Source organism: Perca fluviatilis, chromosome 18 (assembly GCF_010015445.1).
Source record: "Perca fluviatilis chromosome 18, GENO_Pfluv_1.0, whole genome shotgun sequence".
NCBI classification, from domain to species: domain Eukaryota; kingdom Metazoa; phylum Chordata; class Actinopteri; order Perciformes; family Percidae; genus Perca; species Perca fluviatilis.
Window position 1 is genome coordinate 22,845,872 of NC_053129.1, and position 23,355 is coordinate 22,869,226.

Below are 23,355 nucleotides of genomic sequence, written 5' to 3' on the forward strand. Positions count from 1 at the left end.
TGTCCATGGGGCATGTCAGGGTTGTGCCTAGTGTCTTTAGATAAATGTATCAAGGCACTGCTGACAGGAGGGAAGTGTCGTGTCAGGATTGCATCTCTGCCTCATCAGACTGCAACCTCCAGCTGGCACTGGGACGGTTCACAGCTCAGTGTGATGCAGCAGGGATGAGAATGAAGAGATCCAGGTTTGGAGCTATTTCAAGATAATTTAGCTGGAATGAGCATTTGATTGGCCAGTGCAGCACATTGCCAGATGACTTTACAGTTTGTTGCAACAAAGTTGAGCCAGGTTTAACTTTTTTCCTCACAGCCCTACATGTGTAAATGCAGTGGGTTCATTCAAAGTAAATGCTGATGCACTATTCTGGATAAAAGGTAAGACTTTATTGATCCCTTGGTGAAATTCACAAGCTCTCCGGGAGTATAAGCCTCACCTTTTGCAACATTAAAGTAAGCTAATGTACACATAAACCAATAATATAAATTATTCTGAAATGGGCCAGTCTGCATAATGAATACTTTTTGAGTACTTAAAGTATATTTTGATGCTCATAATTTAAAATAACAATAATTATCAATATTTTTATCAGGAGCACCAACATTCCTGCAACGCCTTTGCTACTCTTAATGTTTATTTTTCGACAACGATGCTCACAACTGATCAGTTTGAATGGTGCCCCAACAATGCTGTGAGTGTTCCTTCCTTACCTTGTCCAGTGCGCTGTTTATACCACATTTAGTTTGTCTGTAGGCCTACAATTAAATATCTCAGTGTGTAAAGAAAATACATAGCCTATTAATGAAATTATATATGATAAAGTAAATTAAACATTAAACATCAGGTATTTAAGCATAATAAATAAATAATGGCATCAATAGGTCAATATAACTTACTGAGGATCTATAGCAAATATCCATGTTCAACCAGAAAAATGTTGCAGGAGTTTGCGGATCAATCAACAGAGACTAGCGCTGTGACGTCAACACCGCCGCTGTGAAACAGAGCACTGGGGGATCATCACTCCCCATCCATTAGCAGTTAGCTGGCTAACTCTGGCTAACGTCAGCTATGGTCCATCACCATTATTATCTCATTTCTAAAATAAACAAATGTTTGGAATGACCCGGCTAGCTAACAACAGACTGGGAACATGTATATTGGGGACTGTTTGGATTCTAACTGGGATCGCAATGGTGCAACGAAGCGAGGTAAGTGGTCAAGCGAGCTTTGCTACGCTTATCTGTAGTAAATATGCTAGTTAGCTTGTTAACAGGACCACCGGAGCCGCCGCATTGAACGCAGTCCCCTAGCTAGATTAGCTTCCTAACGGGCTAATCCTCTCCAACGACCGATTTATGGCCATTTGTGACCAGCGATTGCCGCTGCGCTAGTCTTGGTTGTGGGTTGGCACAGAGTCAAATAATGCTAGCTGCTATCTTTTCGAGACCATCTAGCACTCGTTAGCGTCTTGTATGAGCCTAAAGACGTGTGACCGTTGTAGCAGTTTAAGTGGCATTAACCACATGTTTCTGTCAGGCACAATAACATGTAACAAGTAACGCTTCATTTCCCATCTTTTGCACGCCCTGTTGCATGCAGCGTGCTGTGATTTTTATTTTTATTTTTTAAGAGAAAATGGACCTGCATTTTAAAAATCTGTTCCCTGTTTTTTAGTGAGGGGCTTGCGTCACTGATGCCAGGTGCAGGCTGTAGCTGAGAGCACTCAGGATGAGTGGGGCTGGAGAGCACACAGACATCCTGTCAGTGGTAGACGTGGTCAGAGACAGATGGAAAGTGGTAAGAGAAATCACAAAATCATGTTTAACAAATTAAACAGATGGCCCAATGAAGAGAGCAATGATTTATCCACAACCACATGTTGGGCTGACAATTAATATTCCCCTTTAAAAAAAAAAAAAAAAAAAAAATATAAAAAAAAAAAAAAAAAAAAGGTGGGGGGGGGGGGGGGGGCGCTGGGGGGGGTGGGGGGGGGGGGGGGGGGGCTGGGGGGGGGGGGGGGGGGGGGGGGGGCGCCCCCAAAGGGGGGGGGGAAGGATGGGGGGGGGGGGGAAAAAAGGGGGGGGGTGTGTTTTTTTTTTTTTTTTTTTTTCTTGATTCCCAGTATTACTAGGTAACACTGTTTTCCCCAACAATTCGTTTAGCCACATTTACTGTGTAAAATCTATCTGCTTTTTTCAGTGAAGGATAATGTTTTATTTAATAAAAATGATAGGATATAAGCTGCAGTGGTCTTTGCTTCAGTCACCACAAAACACAGTAGGTAACCCTAGTGTATCGGAGTCACATTGTAGAGCCTGATAAACCATTCAGTGAATGAAGGAGGTGTTTATAGTATCTATAAATCAGTGTCCTAACTACTGCTGAAATATTCCAGCAGTGATTTAAATATATCACACAATCAGTGCTTGCAACATACTATATCTCACATTTGTGTCTGGAACAGTATCAATAAATACAAATGTTGAGAGAAAAATAAATATAATATATAATATAATAAATTTCTGTCTGTGACAGGCAAAGACCACGTGTGTCGCTTTGTGGGATGTGGCCGAAATGATCGTTTCAACTATGTGGTGATGGAACTCCAGGTAGGATTTTTTTAGTCAATATTAGTCAAATATTTTGTTCGCAGTCAACACCAACCACTCTGTGTCATATAATTGTAACATGCTGTCCACTGATTTCCTGTCTTAAGGGGAGGAATCTGGCAGATTTGCGCAGAACCATGACCCGTGGCACCTTCTCCGTCTCCACAACTTTGAGACTTGGCAAGCAGATTTTAGAGGCCATTGAAAGCATCCACTCTGTAGGATTCCTGCACCGAGACATTAAACCTGTAAGTTGACCTGAAACTCTTGTTGGTTTGTAAATTTGTATAAGTCAGATTACCGTTTAACTTGAACTTGCTTGTGTTTTTCTGTGTTGTTAAAATTGTAGTCTAACTTTGCAATGGGAAGACTAGCCAGTACCTGCAGATGCTGCTATATGCTTGATTTTGGCTTGGCCCGTCAGTTTACCAACTCCAACCAGGAAGTCCGTCCGGTAAGTACTTCCTGAAAGCAATGGTTTTGGTTTTTAATCAAAGATCCCACAAGTTACCTATCGTCAGAGAAGCTGTTCCAAAGCATACTCTTGTCAACTCTTTGAGGTTTGGTCTAGTATGCTGATACAGAAAAGTGTTATTACAGAAGGTTTCAAAAGAAATGATACTGATACTGATAGATACTGTATGATATAACTTACTCTTAGAGCACGAGAGTCATCCAGGTGATAGGATATTTAGAAACACTAAGTTAAAAGTGGAGTTACCGATTCTTATCCAGTATACTTATTTATTTATTTATTTTTTTGTCAGTCAGCGAATATCTCCTCACACTCTGCTAGCTGTCTGTTCTTTGTGTGCGCTGAAAAAAAATCTGGTGTTCATACACAGCCATGGCTCTGTAAATGGGAAACCAACAAAGTGGCTCAACCGAGCCACACAATACTATTCTACTAGAGCTGCAAAGATGAATCGATTAGTTGTCAACTCTTAAATTAATCGCCAACTATTTTGATAATTGATTAGTCGGTTTGAGTAATTTTTTAAGACCAAAGTAAAAATTCTTTGATTCCAGCTTCTTAAATGTGAATATTTTCTAGTTTCTTCTCTCCTCTGTGGACAAAACAAGAAATTTGAGGACGTCATCTTGGGCTTTTGGGAAACACTGATCCACATTTTTCACCATTTTCTGACATTTTATAGACCAAACAACTAATCAAATAATCGAGAAAATAATCAATGGATTAATCGACTATGAAAACAATCGTTAGCTGCAGCCCTACAGGCTACTCTCACTCTTCACGTCCTCGCCCACGAGGAGCGGAACGTAACGGAATGGAACGTAAATAACATCGATGAAGCTATAACCTTGCCAACTTAGTGTAAACATTTCTTTGAGTGTTGAGATTATATATCACCAACACCAACTTTCACGTGACACCTGTGTGACCTTAATGACCTTCATGGAATCATCCCAAAAAGTTTGAAATGCCTGGGACTGGGAAATGTCAAAGACTAAAACAGTAAATCCAGTTGCCTTCAACATAGTATTTATAGATACATCAGAATGTTATTTAGGACCTATAAACAAACATTGTGTTATTAGGGTTTCAGTTTATTTACATTTTACTATATCTTTATTATATTATATCTCTATTCTCTTTCAGCCTCGTCCTGTGGCAGGCTTCAGAGGAACTGTGCGATATGCTTCAATCAATGCTCATAAGAATAAGGTAAGCATGAACCAAAAACATATTCTGCTATTTTCTATATCTTACACTTGAAATTACTCACATTTGGGAATCCTAATTTGTAGGAAATGGGTCGTCATGACGACCTGTGGTCCCTCTTCTACATGCTGGTGGAATTCATGGTTGGTCAGCTTCCCTGGAGGAAAATCAAAGACAAGGTATGGGCCTGTATATATCAGTCAGAATAGATTAGTAATTCACAGCATGTGTATCCATTCAAACTCCTCTTTTTCCCCTCCCTGCTCTCAGGAACAAGTAGGAAATCTAAAAGAGACATATGACCATCGACTCATGCTTAAGCACCTTCCCTCAGAGTTTAGTACTTTCCTGGATCACATCTTGACCTTGGACTACTTCACTAAGCCAGACTATCAGGTTGGCCATCGCTTGTTTGGCATATTTTGCACACACTGTTTATACCCCTCCAGTTGTCAAATGCTGACCCTTCTGGTTTCTCTGTGACAGCTCTTGATGTCAGTGTTTGAGAACGCTATGAAGAGCCACAGCACGCTGGAGAATGACCCTTATGACTGGGAGAAATGTGACTCGGAGGATATGCTGACCAACACTGCCGCAACAACCACTGCTCAGCAGCTCACTCGCCTCACACCGGCGTACTTAGGGTATTTACAGCTCAAGAAAGGAAGCTCTATCACTATTGACACGTAGCCTTTTATTCTGTTAATTGGTTCTTGTTGCAGTTTCACTCGTGCTAGTCACACTTCCTTCATACTCTGTTGGATATGTGTTGAAATATATAGCTGCAGCTTTTTTTAGACTCAAATTCTGCACAGTCAGAGATCCCTGAGAAAATCGCTGCTCTAAATTGTGCTGTTGAAATGAGCTGCAGGGTGACCTTCCCTTTCCTCCACAGCATGGCCAATGCTTCAGTGCTGCCAGGCGAGCTGCAGAGGGAGAACACTGAGGATGTCCTGCAAGGGGAGCGCCTCAGCGATGCTGACAACTGCCCCCCCATCCCCACACCGACCACCACCCCTGCTGTAGATGTATGGTCAGAGATGGACCGCAACCGAAACCATAAACATGTACAGCCGATGATCAGGAAGGTCAGGGCAATGGACTTTTTACTATAAACGCTAATTAGAATGTTCTTACCTACTGCTGAAATATTATTCTTATGTAAACTCTTCTCTTCCTGTGCATTGATATGCATAGTTTAGCTGCAGTGCAGTGAATGTCATGCACAAAACTCTTCCCCCAAGACTACATTGACTTTGCCCAGAGATATGATAATGGATAAGACCCTGCCAACATCTATCACTACGTCTACTTCTCCTAGGCTTGAATAGAAACCCACTACTGACTGCCTGCCTCCCTATTTAAATAAATGGATGTCTTGATACAGCTTCTTTCTGGGGTTATAAATGTAATATAACGGTTTTTGACCCTTCTTGTCATTCATTCTCCTCAGGTGGTGAGTGAGGATGAACACAGTCAGAACCAGGGGAACCAGAGCCCCAACACCGGCTCCATGCAGAGTTCTCCTAGACGGGTGCGATCAGAGACCATGTTCTTGGAGCGGGCTGCGCCACTGCTCCGGAGGATGAGACACAGTCAGAGCTTGGCGTTTGAAAAGAGGCTTGCACCCGAACCCAAGCCCACCATTGAACGCTTCCTTGAGGCCTAGTTAGTAATCCGTACACATGAAATTACAATATATACAGTTGTGAGAGCTTGCAAAAAAACCCATTTTTGGGCAACAGACAGAAACTCACCATAACAATTACAATATCATTGTATTTCAGCTTGGGCAAACAGCGCCCGGTCCTTTTTCAAGTTGGGGAGCAATCCATTCCTGAGAGGGAACATGGGCAGCATCCTGCCTACAATGAGGAACAGTCTGGCACAGCAACCCCTGACCACGAAGAGGGCGCAGCAAGCAGTGGCTTTGTGGCTGTGAACCTCAGTCCCGTGCCCCAAGAGGGAGACTCTCAGGAGTGGGTGATGCTGGAGCTAGAGCAAGGCAGCGGTTCTGGAGCTACCAAGCCTCAAGGTGAGGCCCTGCATGAGGACAAGCCTGAGACGCACACACCCGCTGAGACTGAGAACCAGTCCTCTGAGCCACAGGATGGCCAGCCCACAGTGGTGCCGAGCAGTCCTGTCCTGTCACAGATGTCCATGCCCGGCACTTGGTTACTGGGCCACAGGAGACTGCCGGGAATGCTGGGACAAATGCCCTCTGTCATTATGGGAAGACCCCAGATGGACCAGGTAGGGGTGACCAAACATTTAGTCGTGCATGAACTGAAAGCAGCATTGTGAAATTAAACTAACGAAATAGATATAGGCTGTAAGTACAACAGTACAATATGAATGTAGTAGCTTGGGTATGGTAGATAATACCAATATTAACTCATACAATCAGTTGAGCTAATTTTATAGGTTTATCTGGTGTTACTAGAAGGTTAGCTTTAGGGCTAACTAACTTGGAATAGTTTGTGAACATTACCAACACGGAATAAGCGTTTTTCTTGTTCTTCCCATTCTGCCGACATAACATGAATGCAGCATAAGCACAATGGTGCTTAAGTTTGTGCTTAGTTGCCATGGAAACGTAGATGTCCAAACTTTTCATGATTTTCAGCACCTCTACGACTTAGACATTCTTTAGACATGTTCTAATTAATAATCAATTCATTACTAATTTATAGTTTTAAGTTTTGGAGAGAAAAATAGGATGGAATTTTTCAAAAATAGGTGTTACAACTTTGGACTTTTAAAGGCCATACCCTCTAACAATCATAAACTCTTCTCAGTCCTCTAGCTGTGCGCTACATTCCCCTGTACAGGAGAGGAGTGAAGCAATACCACTAGAAGCACCATCTGCTAAATCTGAAAAACTCCCTGAGGAAACCTTCAAAGATGGAGGGAGGTTGGAGTTAGCTCCAGTGCCAAGTTCAGCCAAAGGCCCCAATGCTCACCTGACAAACGACAGAGACCCTGAGAGTGATTCTGGTCTGCCGGATCGCTCCTCCGAACCGAATCAGCAGCCTCAAGCTGACGCAGCAGGAGGCGCTGTGGAGAGTACCGTCACCGTCTCGTCCTCTCCCCCGCCAGCGCTGCTCAGGAGAAGAGATTCTCCCTCGTCCCCGAGATTGAGTCGAATCCCAGTACGAGACCCCAGCAACCCCCTGGACTCTCCGAGCCGGGACTTCAACATGGAGAGGCGCCATCGCTGGAGCAGTCCAGTCCCCGGCTCCCCCACCCACTCACCCTCTCCATCTCTGTCCTGTGACAACCTTCCTTGCGCTTTGCCAAGAGACAGGCTCTTCTCAGAGCGAGGCTCCAGGTCCGATTGTGTAGGAGAAGACCCTCTCTCTCTGTCCTCCTCATCAGGTAGTAAAAGTAAGATTCCACGTCCTGTGAGCGCCGCCTTTATGCCTGAGCAACTCACCAGCAGGTTTCTGCCACGACCACCTCCTGGGAAACCACCCATCCGCCCGTGTGTGGACAACAGGTATATATATATATATATATATATATATATATATATATATATATATATATATATATATATATATATATATATATATATATATATATATATATATATATATATATATATATATATAGTGTGTGTATATGTATATATAATTTATTTATTTCTGGGAGCATAAGGCCTCCTGCACACTGCCTGCGTGGCGTGAGCGTAGCGTTTCTGTTGCGTGGCGGCTGCGTGGCGTTTTCTATGTCTTTGCACACCAGAAACGGGTCTGACATGGCGCTGCTGCTGCTAGCCTTGTCTGTACACATGTATGTTTCCCATTGATAAAATGAAAGAAACATAAATAGGCCTATACACTGATTTGATATCGGCAATGGCAACGTCGGCAGTATTGACGGCAAAATTGGCTACAGAATATTTCGTTCTGTATTGACAGGTGCATTTGAAAATCAATAATTATTTATTATTTTCTGCATTTATGTCAAAACCTAGAGACTTTCAAACATCACAATGTCCTTTATTAAATGTATTGGTGTCAAAATGACATATAAACATCTTTTCGTATTCTATTTTGCCTGGAAACGCTTCCAACACGCTTGCGTGTCACTTGAAAAATAGGCGTTGGTCCTATTTCTAGCATGCACGCGTTTTCGATGCGTCTCGAGCTGCGCCTGAGACGTGTGTGTCAGGCAGGCAGTGTGCAAGCTCTAACCTGTTAACGTGGGAGCCGAAATAAAAACCGACACGCCACGCAGTCTACCTCTGATGTTTAAAACATTATGGCTAATAATTTAAATCCTGATTTAGAATATAAATTGGATTGTCACTTCCGGAACGTCACTGTTGACCTCTTTAATTGGCCTTTTTCCATTATACAATGGGCAACTGCAATTGGATTTCATGCTGTACACGTTGCTAATAGTTTTCCGCCCAACAGCAGGGCACAGTGATGGAGTAGTAACCTTGGTGAGGAGATGGTCTGCAGCCTGTCACCTGAAAGAGCTCCATCTTGTTCTATATCTTCCTGCAATATTTACAACTGATCTGCTGTCAAAAAATGCAATTGTCTTGTTTTGCTGAAGTATTTTTGATGAATGATCCTTCGCACTTCTGCTTCACAATAAAAGCCACCACATTTTAGCTGTTGAATTCTTTTAATGTGATGTTTAATTAGCAGCAGTAGGAAATGTTCAGTTTGCATTAGCAGTAGCTTAATACGGCTCTGGTACGGTGTTAGAAGACTGAACAGTAAACAGTGAGGCTGTCATCAATGAGATTAAATTACAGACAAACGGTAATGCTGGATCGTTTCCTGTGAATTCCTTGTGCATAGGTAGGCCATCTGAATCCATTGTGGGAAAGGCGGACTACAGCACTAATTATGAAATCTACAAGAGAGTTATTTACAGAATGTAAATACAATAAATATTAAATATCAAAAACAGCGTTATAAGGGATGTTTTAACGATTATAACTTTTAATTTCTATTCACAGAAAGATTTGAGGAGGAGGAATCATACAGACGGCACCGTAATCGTATTGTCTTGTGTTCTTTTCTCCAGACGACGGCGGTTAAGAGTGCGTGCCAGCAGCACTAGTGACGCAGATTTTCTAGCCAGTCTGACTCAGCTGATGCAAGACCGAAGCGGGATGCTCTTCAGCCCTCCTCCACGCCCTCGCAGCTCCTCCTCCTCCCTTCAGCGCTCGCTAAGCTCCTCCCCCTCACGCCAGGAGCTCCGGGAGGGCGGGGCACTGCAGGGACGCAGCCGCTCTCCATCTAGCTTCTCCAGCTCCCCTCCCCCTCGGCATCCTCACCCACATGACCGGTTCGGAGGGCAGGGTCAGTGGGGCCACAGCTCCAGGGGAAGGGGTCTCATCCACGAGAGTAAAGGCTCCGGCAAAGTGAGTCGATGACTGTATTTGACACACAAGTGACTGATCCGGATAGTGCAACTGTAGCGAGAGGCTGTTTCACATCCAGTCGTCGATAGCATGTGTAAATACGGTATTTACTCAAGGGAATGTACTGTATGTAATGTAAAATGTATAAATTGTATTTATTTATTTATTCATTTGTTGGATGTGTCTCTCAAAATACTTGACAATGTGGCTTGATACCTGCAGTTGAAACAAAAAGGTTGAGAAAACCTTAAGATTGCCAACTCTTACCTCTCATTTTAACTCTTCTCTTAACTCTCCATATTGGCCTAAGATGAGACCAAAAAGATAATGTTTAATAACCGAAGGATGTAAAAAAGATGCTAATTGTAGATATGTACCATGAGGACATAATAAACACTAATAGGAACCATGTAATCGCATTAAGAACACTAAAAGTAAATAACACCTCACGTAGTATACCAACATCGGCATTCATGTACAGAACCAGGGCATGCAGCCCCATGTTGACCTCACTCCTGTAAAACAGCTAGATTAATTATTGTATTTGACAATGAATTGTTCATTTGGCATATCACGGTGTAGTAGTGTGCTTTTACTTTGCTAGAAAATATTTGTCATGCAAAAGGCATCTGCATATTAGAATGTACATGTAAGTGCACTCATACCTAAGTATTGTAAAAGTGCATGAGTATCATTGCAAATTATTATTTTTTTTATTAATTTGTATAATCCGCTAAGACATCTGTATTTTTGTTGAACTGCTTCTGATTAATATACATTATAATGTAGACCAGCAATGACGTGCAATTTTATTTCTTACATCAAGTAGATGATAAAGTAAAAAACTTATACAAATGGAAGCTGTTTATCATGTCTGATTGTTGCATTTTATTTTTTATCACAATTTAAAATACATATTAAAATAAGTAAATTCAATAAATGCCAGATCTCAAAAATGTTACTTCCTGGCTACACCTGCTACAGTTTTTGTTGGGATTAAAGGGTCAGTTCGCCTAAATTTACTCACCATTTCCTTATTCACTCGTAGAGGTTTGCAGATCGTTTGGTTAGATCGAGTTAATATGTCTGTCTCTGAGATTTCTGCCACCACCTCGATACAATTGAATGGAATTTGTTTTGTGGCACTCCTAAGCAATGGAAACCACAGCAACAGTGCCCTAGTTACTCTGGATAATCCACAGTGACTGACTTTTATTAGAACTAGTGTCTACGGGCGGAATAGTCCCAACCTTAGCAGCACTGTCAGTGATCAGATACATGGGAAAAGACAGTCAAAGTAGACCGGTAAACCTTGACTAAACATGCTCAAATTATGAAGTGTTTTTGTTATTCACAAGTCACACCAACTCAGACTGCAACATGTCCCCTGAGAACAATCACTTGACAACAGTGAAATATAGGCTCCTCCATCTGTTGTGGTTACATTTTAAAATCAGTAATTGACAAGTAGTTGAATTATGTGTAGACAAAGAAAATCTCAACAATGATTAGCTCTAAACTCCTTTTTAATAACGGCTAGATGAATCATTGTTTGAGCTTTTTTGCTACACCGTCCCCACTCTGAAAACAATTTCTTTTCCCAAAACATCAACTAAGGTTCGTCAGTGTTTATGTACATGAGAAAAGGGTTTGTATTGACTCTTGACTGCTACACAAGAAACTAAAACTACAAAAAAATGGCCAGATGTTGGCACTTTAACAAGCAACTTAATTAACAAAAACAATCTCACTGCTCTTCTGGAGCTTTCGAGTCAACTTGATTAGCTGTCATGGAAATATTTGAAATTTAAATTTTTTCTGATCACTTAAAATGACTTCTTGTCTGTTAGTGTACAAATGTATTTATTTTTTTTGTTAACTGCTGTTTCCAAAGTCAGAAATTAAATTTTAATCTCAAGCAACTTCACAAATAGGCTCATAACTGTGAAGACTGGATTTTATCTTCCCCAAGCATCTGGGCTCAGAGTTGAACATGTTTAAAACACTGCAGTTTGGTGGCAATGAGACATACTATTTAGGGGTAAGCTTTTGGCAAAAATAAATAACCTTGAACTGTTTAAGCGGATACATTTAATTTTTTTTATTCTAACATTTGAAATAAACTATTTACCATTTTTATAACAAATTATAGCATTTTTAACATAACAATAATAACAAAGCTGTTATTTCTATAGCTGCACGGTAAACTCCCTTATTTTGTCATACTGACTTTGCAACATCAGATATGATTTGTTGGGCAGTAAAATGCAGATGGTAATAAAATGTAAAAATATTTATTTACAGTACATCGTAAATTAAAATACAGAATATTTGTTGTTGTCATGTAGGATAATACTAAGTTATATGTCCTGCTCAACTAATATCCGCATACAGTAGTTTATAAACAGCCAAAGACTTAAAATGCGGTGTACTTTGAAGACATGCATACAATTTTTTGAATGCATGATAAAAAAGGATTGGAACCCAGACGCCAGCAGCCAGCAACACGTCCGTGGTGGTGACGTCATCTAAAAAGTGAATCATGACCTGCAGGTGTAAGGTCTAGAAGAGAGGCGCAGACTGTCTGGGGTCATCTGGTAACACACTGATGGAGTCCTCTGCCTTTCCACACAGCATGCAGAGCATAGTGTACTCCTGGACAGCACAAAACAGACTTAATATAAATATTTTAAGACTATACAGTGGCAACTTCTAACCCTAAATTCTGTTGAATTAGTAGGTTAGGTTAGGTTTCTTTATTAGTACCAGAGGGTAAATTTGTTGTGCAGACAGAGTACAGCAGTCCAAGTAAAAAAACAACCACAAACATCAGAACAGACACTCTCAAACAGACCGAAATGGGATATAAAACAGCTTATAAGTGCTCCTTCCCCTTTCCCCCCCCAACAGGAGCCTGAAGTTGATGATATAATATATTACAGGTTTGGCCCTTGTGTTGACTTCGGGTCACATTGACCCGTTTTCAATTTTTGTTTTATATCAGAAAATATGGGACGTAGAAATAAGCGCTGAAAATGTGTAGAAGAAAAATATAACAATTTATATCGTTGGAAAAAGCAAAAACAAACTGTTAAAAAAGGGGGGACAGGAATGTCTGTGTGTATTTCAGGCCTGTGTGTAGTGATTTCTAAAAAACAGAATGTAACTTGTAATTTCCCCACTGGGGATCAATAAACAGTATAAATTTAATTTATTTAATACAACACAAGGGTTAAGCATTTTCCTCACATACAAATCTACTTATTACGCAGTTATTATATGGTCAAACCAGTGTAGAGATACCTTACCTGGTATTCATCAACAACAGAAAAAGTGTATTCGTGCCTGGCGATGATATGGTCACAATTTTTGCAAACATCTGGAAGGAGAAATGGACACCAGTGGATTATTGTTAAACATGCTGTGGTAGCGTTTCATACAAGGTTGGGATTATTAACAGTAGTAGCCACTAACTTTTGGTGAATTATGAAAGATTCTGGTAATTCTCTCTTTTTCACAAGACCTTCTGAAGAAATATGCTATATAGCCAAAACCATTCAGACACCTTAATATGCTGATGTAACAGCCTCCACCCTTCTTCAAAGGCTTTTCACAAGATTTCGGAACTTGGCTGCAGGGATTTGGTCCCATTGAGCCACAAGAGCATTAGTGAGGTCGGCCACTGATGTTGGGGGATATGTCCTGGCTCACAGTTGATATTCCAGTTCACCCTAAAGGTGTAGAAATGGGGATGAGGTCAGAGCTCTGTGCAGGCCAGTCACATTATTCCACCCCAACTGGGAAAACATTTCTTTATGGAATGTGGCATGTTGAAACAGGAAAAGAATCTTCCCCAAACTGGGTTGCCACAAAGTTGGAAGCACCCTATTGCCTAGATATATCACTGCATGCTGCAGCATTAAGATTTACCTTGGATGACACCAAGGGGCCTTGACCAAACTTTAAAAAAAACAAAAAAAAAAAAAACAGGCCCATAAACAGGCATAAACATTTTAAAGGTTTTTATGAAAACTGGTTGGTAAACATGCGTCAGGAGCCCAAGAAAATGACTAACGGTCATATGTTACGATCTCCTCTCCATCGTCATCCTCTGTGGCTTTATTGCTGATCAGCACAAAGTCCCTCTGATGGCAGTTGGCACAGCCCAGGTAGTTCATCAGGTAAGAGCCATTCTCCAAACAAGTGTTCCCCTGAGCAGGAAATCACAGGAATACCATCACATGTAACTCTTTTTGTAATTGTAACGCTAGCAGGACATCATCGTTTGAGGTGGCTGATTCACCTAACTTTAAATAAATAATCTCACAGGTAACTATACCGTCAGTATCTATACATTTACTAAATGCGTAAATTAGCGTGTGTGTCAGACTTACCCGGTCTGGGTATTCTTTTTGCACACAGCCGTTGCACATTTTAACTTGAAAATCTTTTTTCAAGTCAGCTGGCGATAAAACACTGTAAACAGCCAGATGCAGTTTGTAGAGAATATAAAGAGAACAGGAAGAGAAGGAAGAGAGACGCCCCAACTCCTCGAGTAATTTCCTGGATCTGTGTCACGTGGGTTTCGCCCATCCATGATGTATGTGCCACGCCTCTTTAGGAGACGGCAGGGCCTGAGTGAACGTGAACAAATATGACCGATTTTTTTGTTTTTTTTCCCCAAAGTAAATAGTGGACCATTTTTTTACAAGCCACATATCTCCGAACATTCTGACCATCTGGCATTTTTCAGACGGACAAGTCAGAAGAAAATTAACTTTTTAGACCTGTTTCTGTCTCAGCAACAAGTTCTCGCGAGATCTGGCAACACGGATAGACTAAAGTCATTCGCGAAGGTCACAAATAAGTTATTTGCTATGCTAAATATAAATTGTATCTGAGTAAATAGCTGATTTTAGCAAAATAAATATAAATGAATTATGCAATTACACAATATTACACAACTTTTCATCTATTCGCATACACATAGAACATCTTTGAAACAGCTATTACAAACAGCTTCTTCTTTTTTTTTTTTTTTTTTTTTTTACATATATAAATATGTATTATTTGTAATATTTAGCTACAGTCTCTTTTATGTCTTTTTGGCAAAAACGTCCACGCGGAACGGTGGTCCCTGTGACTCATTAGAGCTCTAAAACAACCTCATGAGCGGATGTCTCTGCAAAAAACCCAAATCGCTCTTATCCCATATTTTGTAGATCTAGAAGGGCCCCACCGCCAAACTTCCGGTGTGCTCTTTAGCTAACGATTGGCCAACGTAAACATAACGCAATGTACGTAAGCAAACATGGCGGATGAGTTGCAGTTGAGTTTTGTTGCCATGTGAAATTTGTCTGGTAATGTACTTAATATGTTTTCAGTAACAATTGACCTAAATGCCGTTAACGCTGCCCACCATCCTGTGTGAATTTTAACACAGGGAGCGTCGATCTATTTAGTCCACCTCAAACGTGAACGCTGGCTAGTTCTGACTTGATAACCACGTTGTGCTACTGTTAACATTAACGTTATAAGTTTAGACTCGACGATTGCAGTGTAACGTTTGTACGAGTTATTAACCATGCCCAGCAGCCACCTAATAACCTACTGATATAACGTAAATACCACTTATAGTCTAACGTAATATTTTATCGGCTATAGTCTTTATTCTGCGATGATAGTATTGCATTGAGACACTGCAGTTGGGCTTTATTAATCCCATATTGAATGCTACTGCAAAGCTTTGTTTACATAGCTATATGTGAAGTTATCCCTTGTTCTTGTTTCACCTGTTCAGAAATGGCACAGGTTCAAAACCCACGTGGTAAGCTGGGCAAAATGCCCGTGAAGAAGAAGAAGAAGAACAACCCACAGTCCTCCAAGAAGGCCAAAATAAACTACTGTATTTTGTGTCGCAGGTCCCATTTGAAAATTGTAAGTGGCTCTAACTTGACCAAGACATTTAAATGATTAGCACTGCTGGCTAGTATGTTTCTCCCCAACCTGCAGCCGTTCTAAATGATCTATATTTTTGACATTATGTCTCTTAACTACAGGAAGCACACGAGCATGTGCATGGTATGCTGCATCACAGAGAGCTGGAGACAGTGCTGGGCAAGTGAGTGATGTTTGTCAGATATGCAAATGTGTAACTGTTCTCTTTAAAGCAATATTTTTTCACAATATATGCAAAATACACCAGTAAACATACATAATGAGCTTGATCAGACATTTTGGTCTGATTTTTGAGACATAGTATGATCTGAGAGACGAAAGATGGCACCTTATCCACAGCATGTCAAGGTTGCATTCTTCAGGAGTATTCCCCTCAACTGGGTATCGAATCTCAAAACGTTGTTGTGCCACCTCACATGTGTTCATAGCACAGAGAGTACCTACTTTATTAAGACTTAAGAGTTAAGAGAATTGTTTGGTATTGTACTAAAACTCAGGTGATGTGTGAAAAAAATCAAATGATAACCTAGCCCCAGAGTATTTTCCTGCCTTACTGAGATAACAAAATTATAACATGCATTGACCCAGACATCTACATATATCTGACAAAATATTGTTGTGTTCTTCCATTAACAGGGATTCATTTCATGAATGTCAGGCGTGTAAAGCATCCTCCATGGGCTTAAATGAGTATGCTCAGCACATTTCCACTGCGCAACACAAAGCCAAGTTGAAGAGTTTGATTGCTAAAAATATAAAGCCCATCTCTCTGTGTAAGACTCTGAGCAAAGAGACCATGGCCCGGATCTTGGAGAGAAACAAGACACTAAAAAAAGAGGAGTAATAATTTCACCTGTTTATCTGTTTGCATTTTTATACTCTCCATGTTTTAATATGTTTGAATAACTCCGGATTTGTTTTATATTACAGGAAGAAAGTAAAGGGCAAGAAAAAAAAGAAACAGAAGCAAGTAGCTGGTCAGCGTGCAAACATGCAACAGGGAGCCAGCAAAAAAAATGAAGTGATGTCCAAACAAGTGAAGATGAGGAGACTGCAACAGGAAACCTACCAGCAAGGAGGAAACAATGCTGTTGTTCAAAACAAAGAGAATAAAGTGTCCAGTCTGCAAAAGCCTCTTCACCAAAGAGAACCAACTCTGCAGAATCAAAGCGGAAGATTGCCTTGTTTGTCAGGAGAGCCTGCAGGTCAAACTCGTCATTACCCTCAGGTTCGAGACCAGTTCACCCAATCAGCTCAGCAGCTAAGGTATGATGAAAACTTTTCGGTCAAAATTGAGAGCTCCCAAACAGGCAGACTTGTTAGAAGACCAGACAACACTCAAGCAGGTGCCGCTAACAAGCCAGGAAGAACAACATGGCCTACCATCAGCCAGAATGGCTATTACAACCAGCAATACGATGGAGACTTCACCAGTGATCACCTTCCTCATAATGGAGCCATCATCTTCGTTCATGACCAGAATGAGAGTACGGGATCTACTCAGCCAGAACAAGAATGTTCAGCTCAACCCGCTTCAGCAAACGGATCCGCCAACGCAGCTCCCATACGGGATGTCGACGTTAGTGCAATGCTACGGCAAATCAGGAGAGCGCTGGGCGTGAGGGAGCCGTGCAGAGCCGACCGTGAAGCCCGGAAGCAGAACAGTGATGTAGGTGTCCGGGGGGCTGATCGCTGCACCACGCAACAAGCTGGAGCTGAGAGAGAGCAGCAGACAGGTGGCTCCTTTAGGAACAATGTCAAGAAGGCTGCACTTCATATCACCTCTGCTGCAGCTACACCTGTGCAATCCTCACAGGTCAACAGCACTGCTCCCTCCAATATTGCTCCTCCTAAGCCAAAGCAGACAACATTCAAAATGACACAAGGAACAACTCAGAATTGTGAGAAGAGCTCAGTGTTTGCAAGTAACTCAAATGGACCATCAAACAGCAGGGAGGGAGAATCTCAAGGGACCCTCGACAGCCAGTGCTCGACCACATCCTCTGAGCCCAACCTGAACATCACCCGAAAGGTTCGAATTGCCCATGACTTAGCCAAAGTTCAGGGGGGAAAAGAGGCTAGGCTTAAACCAACACTGAATAAAATGTTCAGCTTATCAGGGGCCAAGAGTAAGTCGAACTGGAGGACGATATATGAGGAGACGAAAAGGAAAAAGCAGGAAAGGGGCAAAGGCACCCCCAGGTAAACCTTCTTGTCTTTTGAACTGTATCTGTTTTACCCTTTGTTTGCCATAAATAAGTTAGTGTTTTATTTGTATTAATTCTGTGTGTGACAGGTTTGGAATTAAGTTGGCAAACCCTCTGTCTGACCAAGAAAGCTCAACACACGCAAAGGACAATGACATAAGTCTGTCAGAAGGCTTCCACTGGGAGTCGTTCCCAAACAGTCCTTCAGGTGCGCACTGGACCAAACTAGCTCCTCCGCCCCAGGACACAGCAAATAATGACTCTCGCCCAGAAACCCAGTCAGATTCTGAGCTGCTGGAGCCTTCGGAGCAGCCTGGTGCAGCACTGGAAGGCTGCAGCAGTCAGACAGTCGAAGCTCTCTCTGTGAAGGTGGAGCCAAACTTGGAGGATGAGAATGGAGATATGAGAGCCAACAGTAGTGCTAGCAAGAGGAAACACAACAGGGTGAGAATTATACAATGTTGTTAAGTGTCGGGCACAGCTGAAACATCACGTTGATACGTGTTTTTAGTTGGAATTGGAAATTAAATTGTTGTGTGTTCTTACAGAACGATGGCATTTCTGATAAGGAGCCAAGTGGAAAAAAGAAAAAAACAAAGTCAAACAAAGGTGATTCTGATATTTTGAGTGCTTTATTTTTGATTTCCATAATGTGTAATTCTAACATGCAGTGAGAAGAGTTTCAATTGAAAATATACTGTATGTACATCACATGTAGGTAAAACACTATTGGGAAATGGCATAAATGAAAAGAGAGAATTGACACACTGCAAATGTATTCGAAAGACGTTTTGATCCCATTTAGGTTATCGGATTACAAAAAAAAAAAAAAAAAGTAATCCAATAAATCTCAGTGTGTATTTTTTTTCCTTGTTTTTCTACCGAAAAGACCAGAGCCAAATGGACCAGCTTCTGTCTGTGTCTCTGAGGGAGGATGAGCTGAGCCACTCCTTGCAGGATCTGGACAAGTCTCTGGTCCAGGCTCGCAATGCCCTGCAAGCTGCCTACACAGAAGTCCAAAGACTCCTGCTATTGAGACAGCAGGTACCACCACTAATGGACACAGCATTTTTTATTTATTTTTTTACCTTTTCCTCAGTATTTTTATGGGTTTAAATTGTTCTTCCTGCTGTTATAGTTTACTGCTGAGGTCAACAGTCTGAGAGCCCAGCGCATCGAAATCCTGCAAGGGATGCAAGGTACAGTAAATTTACCCTTTGCTTTAAATGGCTTCATACGCAACAAGTAGTTTACTTTTTTCTTTCTTAATCTCTTTCAGGAGGGTACACAGGTGCATCTAATGTAGCAGAGAAAGCCCCCACCTCATCAGCAGGAGCTAATGCTAGCGTGCAGCCAAGCCTCTCTCCCCTTCCTTCCTTTAGTGCTTTCCCGACCTCCTACAGCCAGCAACAATCTCCTACAAACCAAGCATCTTCCATTAGCCCCCTTGCCCTGCCAACCATGCCAGTAAAGCAAGAAATATTCCAACTATCCCCAGCTGGACAGGCTAGTCAATTTTCCAAAACATTGTCCTGTAACTCTGATACACTTCAAATACCTGCAAGCCAACCTGTACCCTTGTTTCCCTCTGATTTGCTCCCTTCACTGCTGCATCAGTCACCACACTTAGCTGCTCATACAACTGCTGTTACCCCTCTCAAACCACTCAAAACAGAGTGCTCTACATCAACAAATGATTTCCCTGAATCATCTGCCGGGCAACAGACAGTGAGGATGTCAGCTGACCCTGATTCTGAGGAAGAGATGGGAGGAAATCTCTGCATAGAACAAATTAAAGAAAAAGAGCCAGCAGCAGAGAAGCCAGTGTCCACGTTTGACCCCAAAACAGGTCAAAATGCATCTGCTGCAGCACCAGACGACGATGGAGGGAACGAGAGCGACGACTCTGTCAAAATGGTGGAGCCCTCCGGCCTGGTAGTCATCGACATTGATGAATCGGACAATGAGGATTCACCAAATGTTCCGGTCCACCGAGAGCCTCCTCAGAAGTCAGTCAGTGTGGAGTTCAGTTCTTTAAGCACACAGACGTTTCAGCAAAATTACGTTGAGAGGTGAGATAACGTTTAGGTTTAGAATCTTGAACATTACAAGCATTGCTTTACTTGTGAAGTGTGAAATGTGACCGACTTTTCACTCTTGACCACTCAGAAAAGTTCAGCCCACGTTTGTGCCAGTTGACGTGGGCGAGGATGAGGAGCCGTCCGTGGGATCTTTTTTCAATCACACAGGCCCCGTCCACGGCCTCCATGTTCACGAGGGTCGGTTGTACACATGTTCAGGGGACAACACAGCACGGGCCTACAGTCTGATGGTATGTTGATCACGGTCCAAAATGTGTACCCACTTTGGTCCAACTTTGTCCCTGCTGACAACTGTATCCTTCCTCAGACAATAAGCAGATGTAATGAAACCAAAACAATCCCTCTGTTTAATGCAGACTGTTTAATTTTCTGCTTTTTTACAATCCGTTAAAAAATAACTAATCATCAAAAAATACACCAAAAAAAAGAATCTTTACTCACTTCTGTTCAACATCTTGAATTTTATTATATGTACAATTTTATCATTTTTTTTACATACCAAGCAACAAAGACAATAATAAAAAAAATAATAATAATAAGCAGTATATTTTGTCTCTGTATTTGTCTGTGTATCCAGACCAGGGAATGCCAAGCAGTATTTGAGGGTCACACAAACAAAGTCAACTGTCTGCTGGTGTCGTCGCTCCCAAACATGCCGTCACGCCTCTACACCGGATCCAGTGACCAGACTATTCGCTGTTACAGCATAAAGGTACAAAAAGTCTGGCCAACCCATATTGTGATTTGTATGTGGCGTTGCAACCCTTCTAAGACAGGGAATCATATCAGTTGTTGATGTTAACACATCCATTTTTTTGTCTCACTGCTGGGTTCCCAGTAGTTTTAAGTTAATGGTTGAATTGCTAATGGGGTTTTTAACCATCATGCTTTAATTTACATACCCACTTCTGTAAGCTTAGTACTGCCTCCTATCTTCTGTTTTTGAATTTTTAGAGGTTGTTTTAATTTCTTTTCCTCTAGACCACAAAGTGTCTGGAGCAGATCTCTCTCTCAGACAGAGTGTTGTGTTTGCACATTGCCTGGAACAGCCTGTATGCTGGACTCGCCAATGGATCAGTGGCTAGCTATGAGTTAAAGGTGAGCAAAATAATTTTAACACAGAGGAAGTAACTTGTTGACCTGTAACCAGAGTATTTGAATGACCAGTGTCATTTTGCAGTGTTGTAGGTCTCTGTTTGTCTGCCAGAGGAATGTTCCGACAGCGGCTTAAAAACCGTAGAACCACTATCTCCGTGTTGTCTTTATCCTCGTTCTGATCTCTGTCGTTAGACTCTGAAGAACTTAGATGTGCTTGAGTGCCACGGCCCGCGAGGTGTGAGCTGTCTGGGTACAGCACAGGAGGGCGCCCGCCGAGTGCTGCTGGTTGGCTCCTACGACAGCACCATCAGCGTACGAGACGCCAAGAGTGGCCTGCTGCTGCGCACGCTGGAGGGTCACACCAAAACTGTACTCTGTATGAAGGTGAGGAAATAAACCCACGTCTGGAATTGTTAGACTTTAAAATGATTTGTGTCCCGATAAGGAGACTAAATGACTGGAAATTCAGATGCTTCTCAAACATCTCCAAAGTGACTAAACATGAAATTTGCATATTCCCAAAGCTGAAAATACTTTGTTCCTTTTCAATGCTGCTATAGATTGCCGTATTTTGACTGGCATTTGGTTTTAAAATTGTTGATTCTTCTATTTCTTGTAGCTAGATGAAATGTAGATCATCAAATTGATTATTACTTGTATGTCAGGTGTACTAAATCCCCACTTCCTGTTGTTTTCAGGTGGTGAATGACTTGGTCTTTAGCGGCTCCAGTGACACATCTGTTCATGCCCACAACATCCACGTAAGTGTTAAAGGCTATGTATCGATATTAGATTATTGATGGACGGGACCTTGCAGTTTGTTTTGGTGCCTTATAACATTACAGATCTATCAATCTGAAAGTTCAGCAAAAATGTAGTTACTGAGGTGACTGACATGACAATAAAAAGTGGAGATTATTCAGAGTCATAATCTTAAAATATTTAAATGTTAAAGGGATAGTTAGAATTTTTTTTAAATAGAATTGTATGAGCTACTTATCCATAGCCAGTGTATTACCTACAGTAGATGGCAGTCGGCACGTCCACAGTTTTAAGAAGGGGCAGGGAGTCCCGGCACAAAAGCTAAGTGATGTACTGCTGTGGACCGGGGAAGCAGCTAAACGTATTTGAGCCACCTAACAAAAGGTCCACCTAAAAAAAAATAAAAAAAAAATAAATAAATAAAAAAAAAAAAAAACTGAAGCCGTTCTAGGCTTTCGTTAAAGCCTCCATTGACATTGTACCTAACACAACCCCACTTAAAAAAAATCCAAACCATCCCTTTAAGAAAGTGTCTGTCTATGTTTGTGTTTTGGTTTGTTTCTATTTCAACTTCATGCGTTCACTGTCACCGTTATGTTTGTTGTCCTTTATTTGCAGACGGGTGAGTTGGTTCGTATCTACAAGGGTCACGATCATGCTGTCACATCAATAGTGATCTTAGGGAAAGTGATGGTGACAGCCTGTCTGGATAAACTGGTCCGAGTTTATGAGCTACAGGTACAGTATTCATGACTCAATTTTAAGGTGATGTGTGGACACCGCCATTTGACACAGATTTTTGAACGAGTGGTTTGTGTATTTTAAAAATGAGGAAATAAGAAAGACAAGGCATTCACTTTTCTTAATTTAAGCCAATAATTGCATGTGAATCTCTTTCATTCAGTTCATTCTGCTTCACCATCCATTGCAAAATACTCAAAACAAGCTTTTTTTTCTTTACTAATTACAATAAGACTTCTCATAGTTTCAATTTGCAGTGTTGGAAGTGAGGTACAATCAGGCCACCACCATGAGAAAAAAAAAAGACTTCTGGAAAATTGCAGCTATCTAGTGTATGCTTTTAAATTAAAAGTTGTGTCTGTCTTCTTGTGCATCATCTGTATATTATTCATTAGAATGTTGTATATGTTTCCTTTCAGTCCCATGACCGCCTGCAGGTGTACGGGGGTCACAGTGACATGGTGATGTGCATGGCCGTACATAAAAGTGTGGTACGTGGACTGTAGCTGGCCCAGCCATAATTTTGAATCTAAGCTTGCATGACAGAGGTTCATTTTGGAAAAGATGGGTGGTTGAATATTGTTGAACTATGTGTCTACCATTGTTTGTCCCACCCAGATCTATACAGGCTGTTATGATGGCAGTGTTCAAGCTGTGAAGCTCAACTTGATGAAGAACTACCGCTGCTGGGTAACGACTCAACGTCATTATACAGAAAATGAATCTAAAAGGAAAATCTAGATATTTTTAGTCAGATGATGTATATTAAATATATTATGTATATTAATGTAATCACTGCCTTCAC

At 41.4% G+C, this 23,355-nt stretch overlaps 3 protein-coding genes across 4 annotated transcripts in view; 2 read left to right on the forward strand and 1 right to left on the reverse strand.

Annotated features, from left to right (window-relative positions):
* Window positions 1–2,226: 2,226 nt before the first annotated feature.
* ttbk2b (tau tubulin kinase 2b) lies at window positions 2,227–10,704 on the forward strand. Its single transcript, XM_039781345.1, has 13 exons — window positions 2,227–2,281; window positions 2,536–2,609; window positions 2,717–2,857; window positions 2,959–3,063; window positions 4,231–4,296; window positions 4,380–4,472; window positions 4,564–4,689; window positions 4,780–4,937; window positions 5,189–5,381; window positions 5,747–5,961; window positions 6,081–6,546; window positions 7,092–7,792; window positions 9,343–10,704. The coding sequence occupies exons 1-13, from the start codon at window positions 2,227–2,229 to the stop codon at window positions 9,692–9,694; spliced, it is 2,745 nt and encodes a 914-aa protein (XP_039637279.1). The 3' UTR covers window positions 9,695–10,704.
* Window positions 10,705–11,528: 824 nt separating this feature from the next.
* churc1 (churchill domain containing 1) lies at window positions 11,529–14,255 on the reverse strand. Its single transcript, XM_039781411.1, has 4 exons — window positions 14,077–14,255; window positions 13,758–13,893; window positions 12,991–13,061; window positions 11,529–12,337 (listed from the first exon to the last, which is right to left on the reverse strand). Exons 1-4 carry the CDS (start codon window positions 14,113–14,115, stop codon window positions 12,245–12,247), a joined length of 339 nt encoding a protein of 112 aa, XP_039637345.1. The 5' UTR covers window positions 14,116–14,255; the 3' UTR covers window positions 11,529–12,244.
* A 681-nt stretch (window positions 14,256–14,936) lies between these two features.
* znf106b (zinc finger protein 106b) overlaps window positions 14,937–23,355 on the forward strand; it is a 14,407-nt gene continuing 5,988 nt past the window's right edge. Inside the window, exons 1-18 of one of the 2 annotated variants that reach the window (XM_039781478.1) lie at window positions 14,937–15,042; window positions 15,483–15,619; window positions 15,742–15,803; window positions 16,277–16,480; window positions 16,571–17,842; window positions 17,937–18,291; window positions 18,396–18,456; window positions 18,737–18,891; window positions 18,986–19,046; window positions 19,127–19,919; window positions 20,017–20,179; window positions 20,527–20,661; window positions 20,931–21,047; window positions 21,240–21,431; window positions 21,746–21,808; window positions 22,428–22,547; window positions 22,970–23,041; window positions 23,169–23,240. In XM_039781478.1, the coding sequence (XP_039637412.1) occupies window positions 15,485–15,619; window positions 15,742–15,803; window positions 16,277–16,480; window positions 16,571–17,842; window positions 17,937–18,291; window positions 18,396–18,456; window positions 18,737–18,891; window positions 18,986–19,046; window positions 19,127–19,919; window positions 20,017–20,179; window positions 20,527–20,661; window positions 20,931–21,047; window positions 21,240–21,431; window positions 21,746–21,808; window positions 22,428–22,547; window positions 22,970–23,041; window positions 23,169–23,240 (4,032 nt within the window). In that variant the 5' untranslated portion in view covers window positions 14,937–15,042; window positions 15,483–15,484. The remainder of the gene's footprint in view (window positions 15,043–15,482; window positions 15,620–15,741; window positions 15,804–16,276; window positions 16,481–16,570; window positions 17,843–17,936; window positions 18,292–18,395; window positions 18,457–18,736; window positions 18,892–18,985; window positions 19,047–19,126; window positions 19,920–20,016; window positions 20,180–20,526; window positions 20,662–20,930; window positions 21,048–21,239; window positions 21,432–21,745; window positions 21,809–22,427; window positions 22,548–22,969; window positions 23,042–23,168; window positions 23,241–23,355) is intronic. The other variant, XM_039781479.1, reaches the window with a different exon arrangement.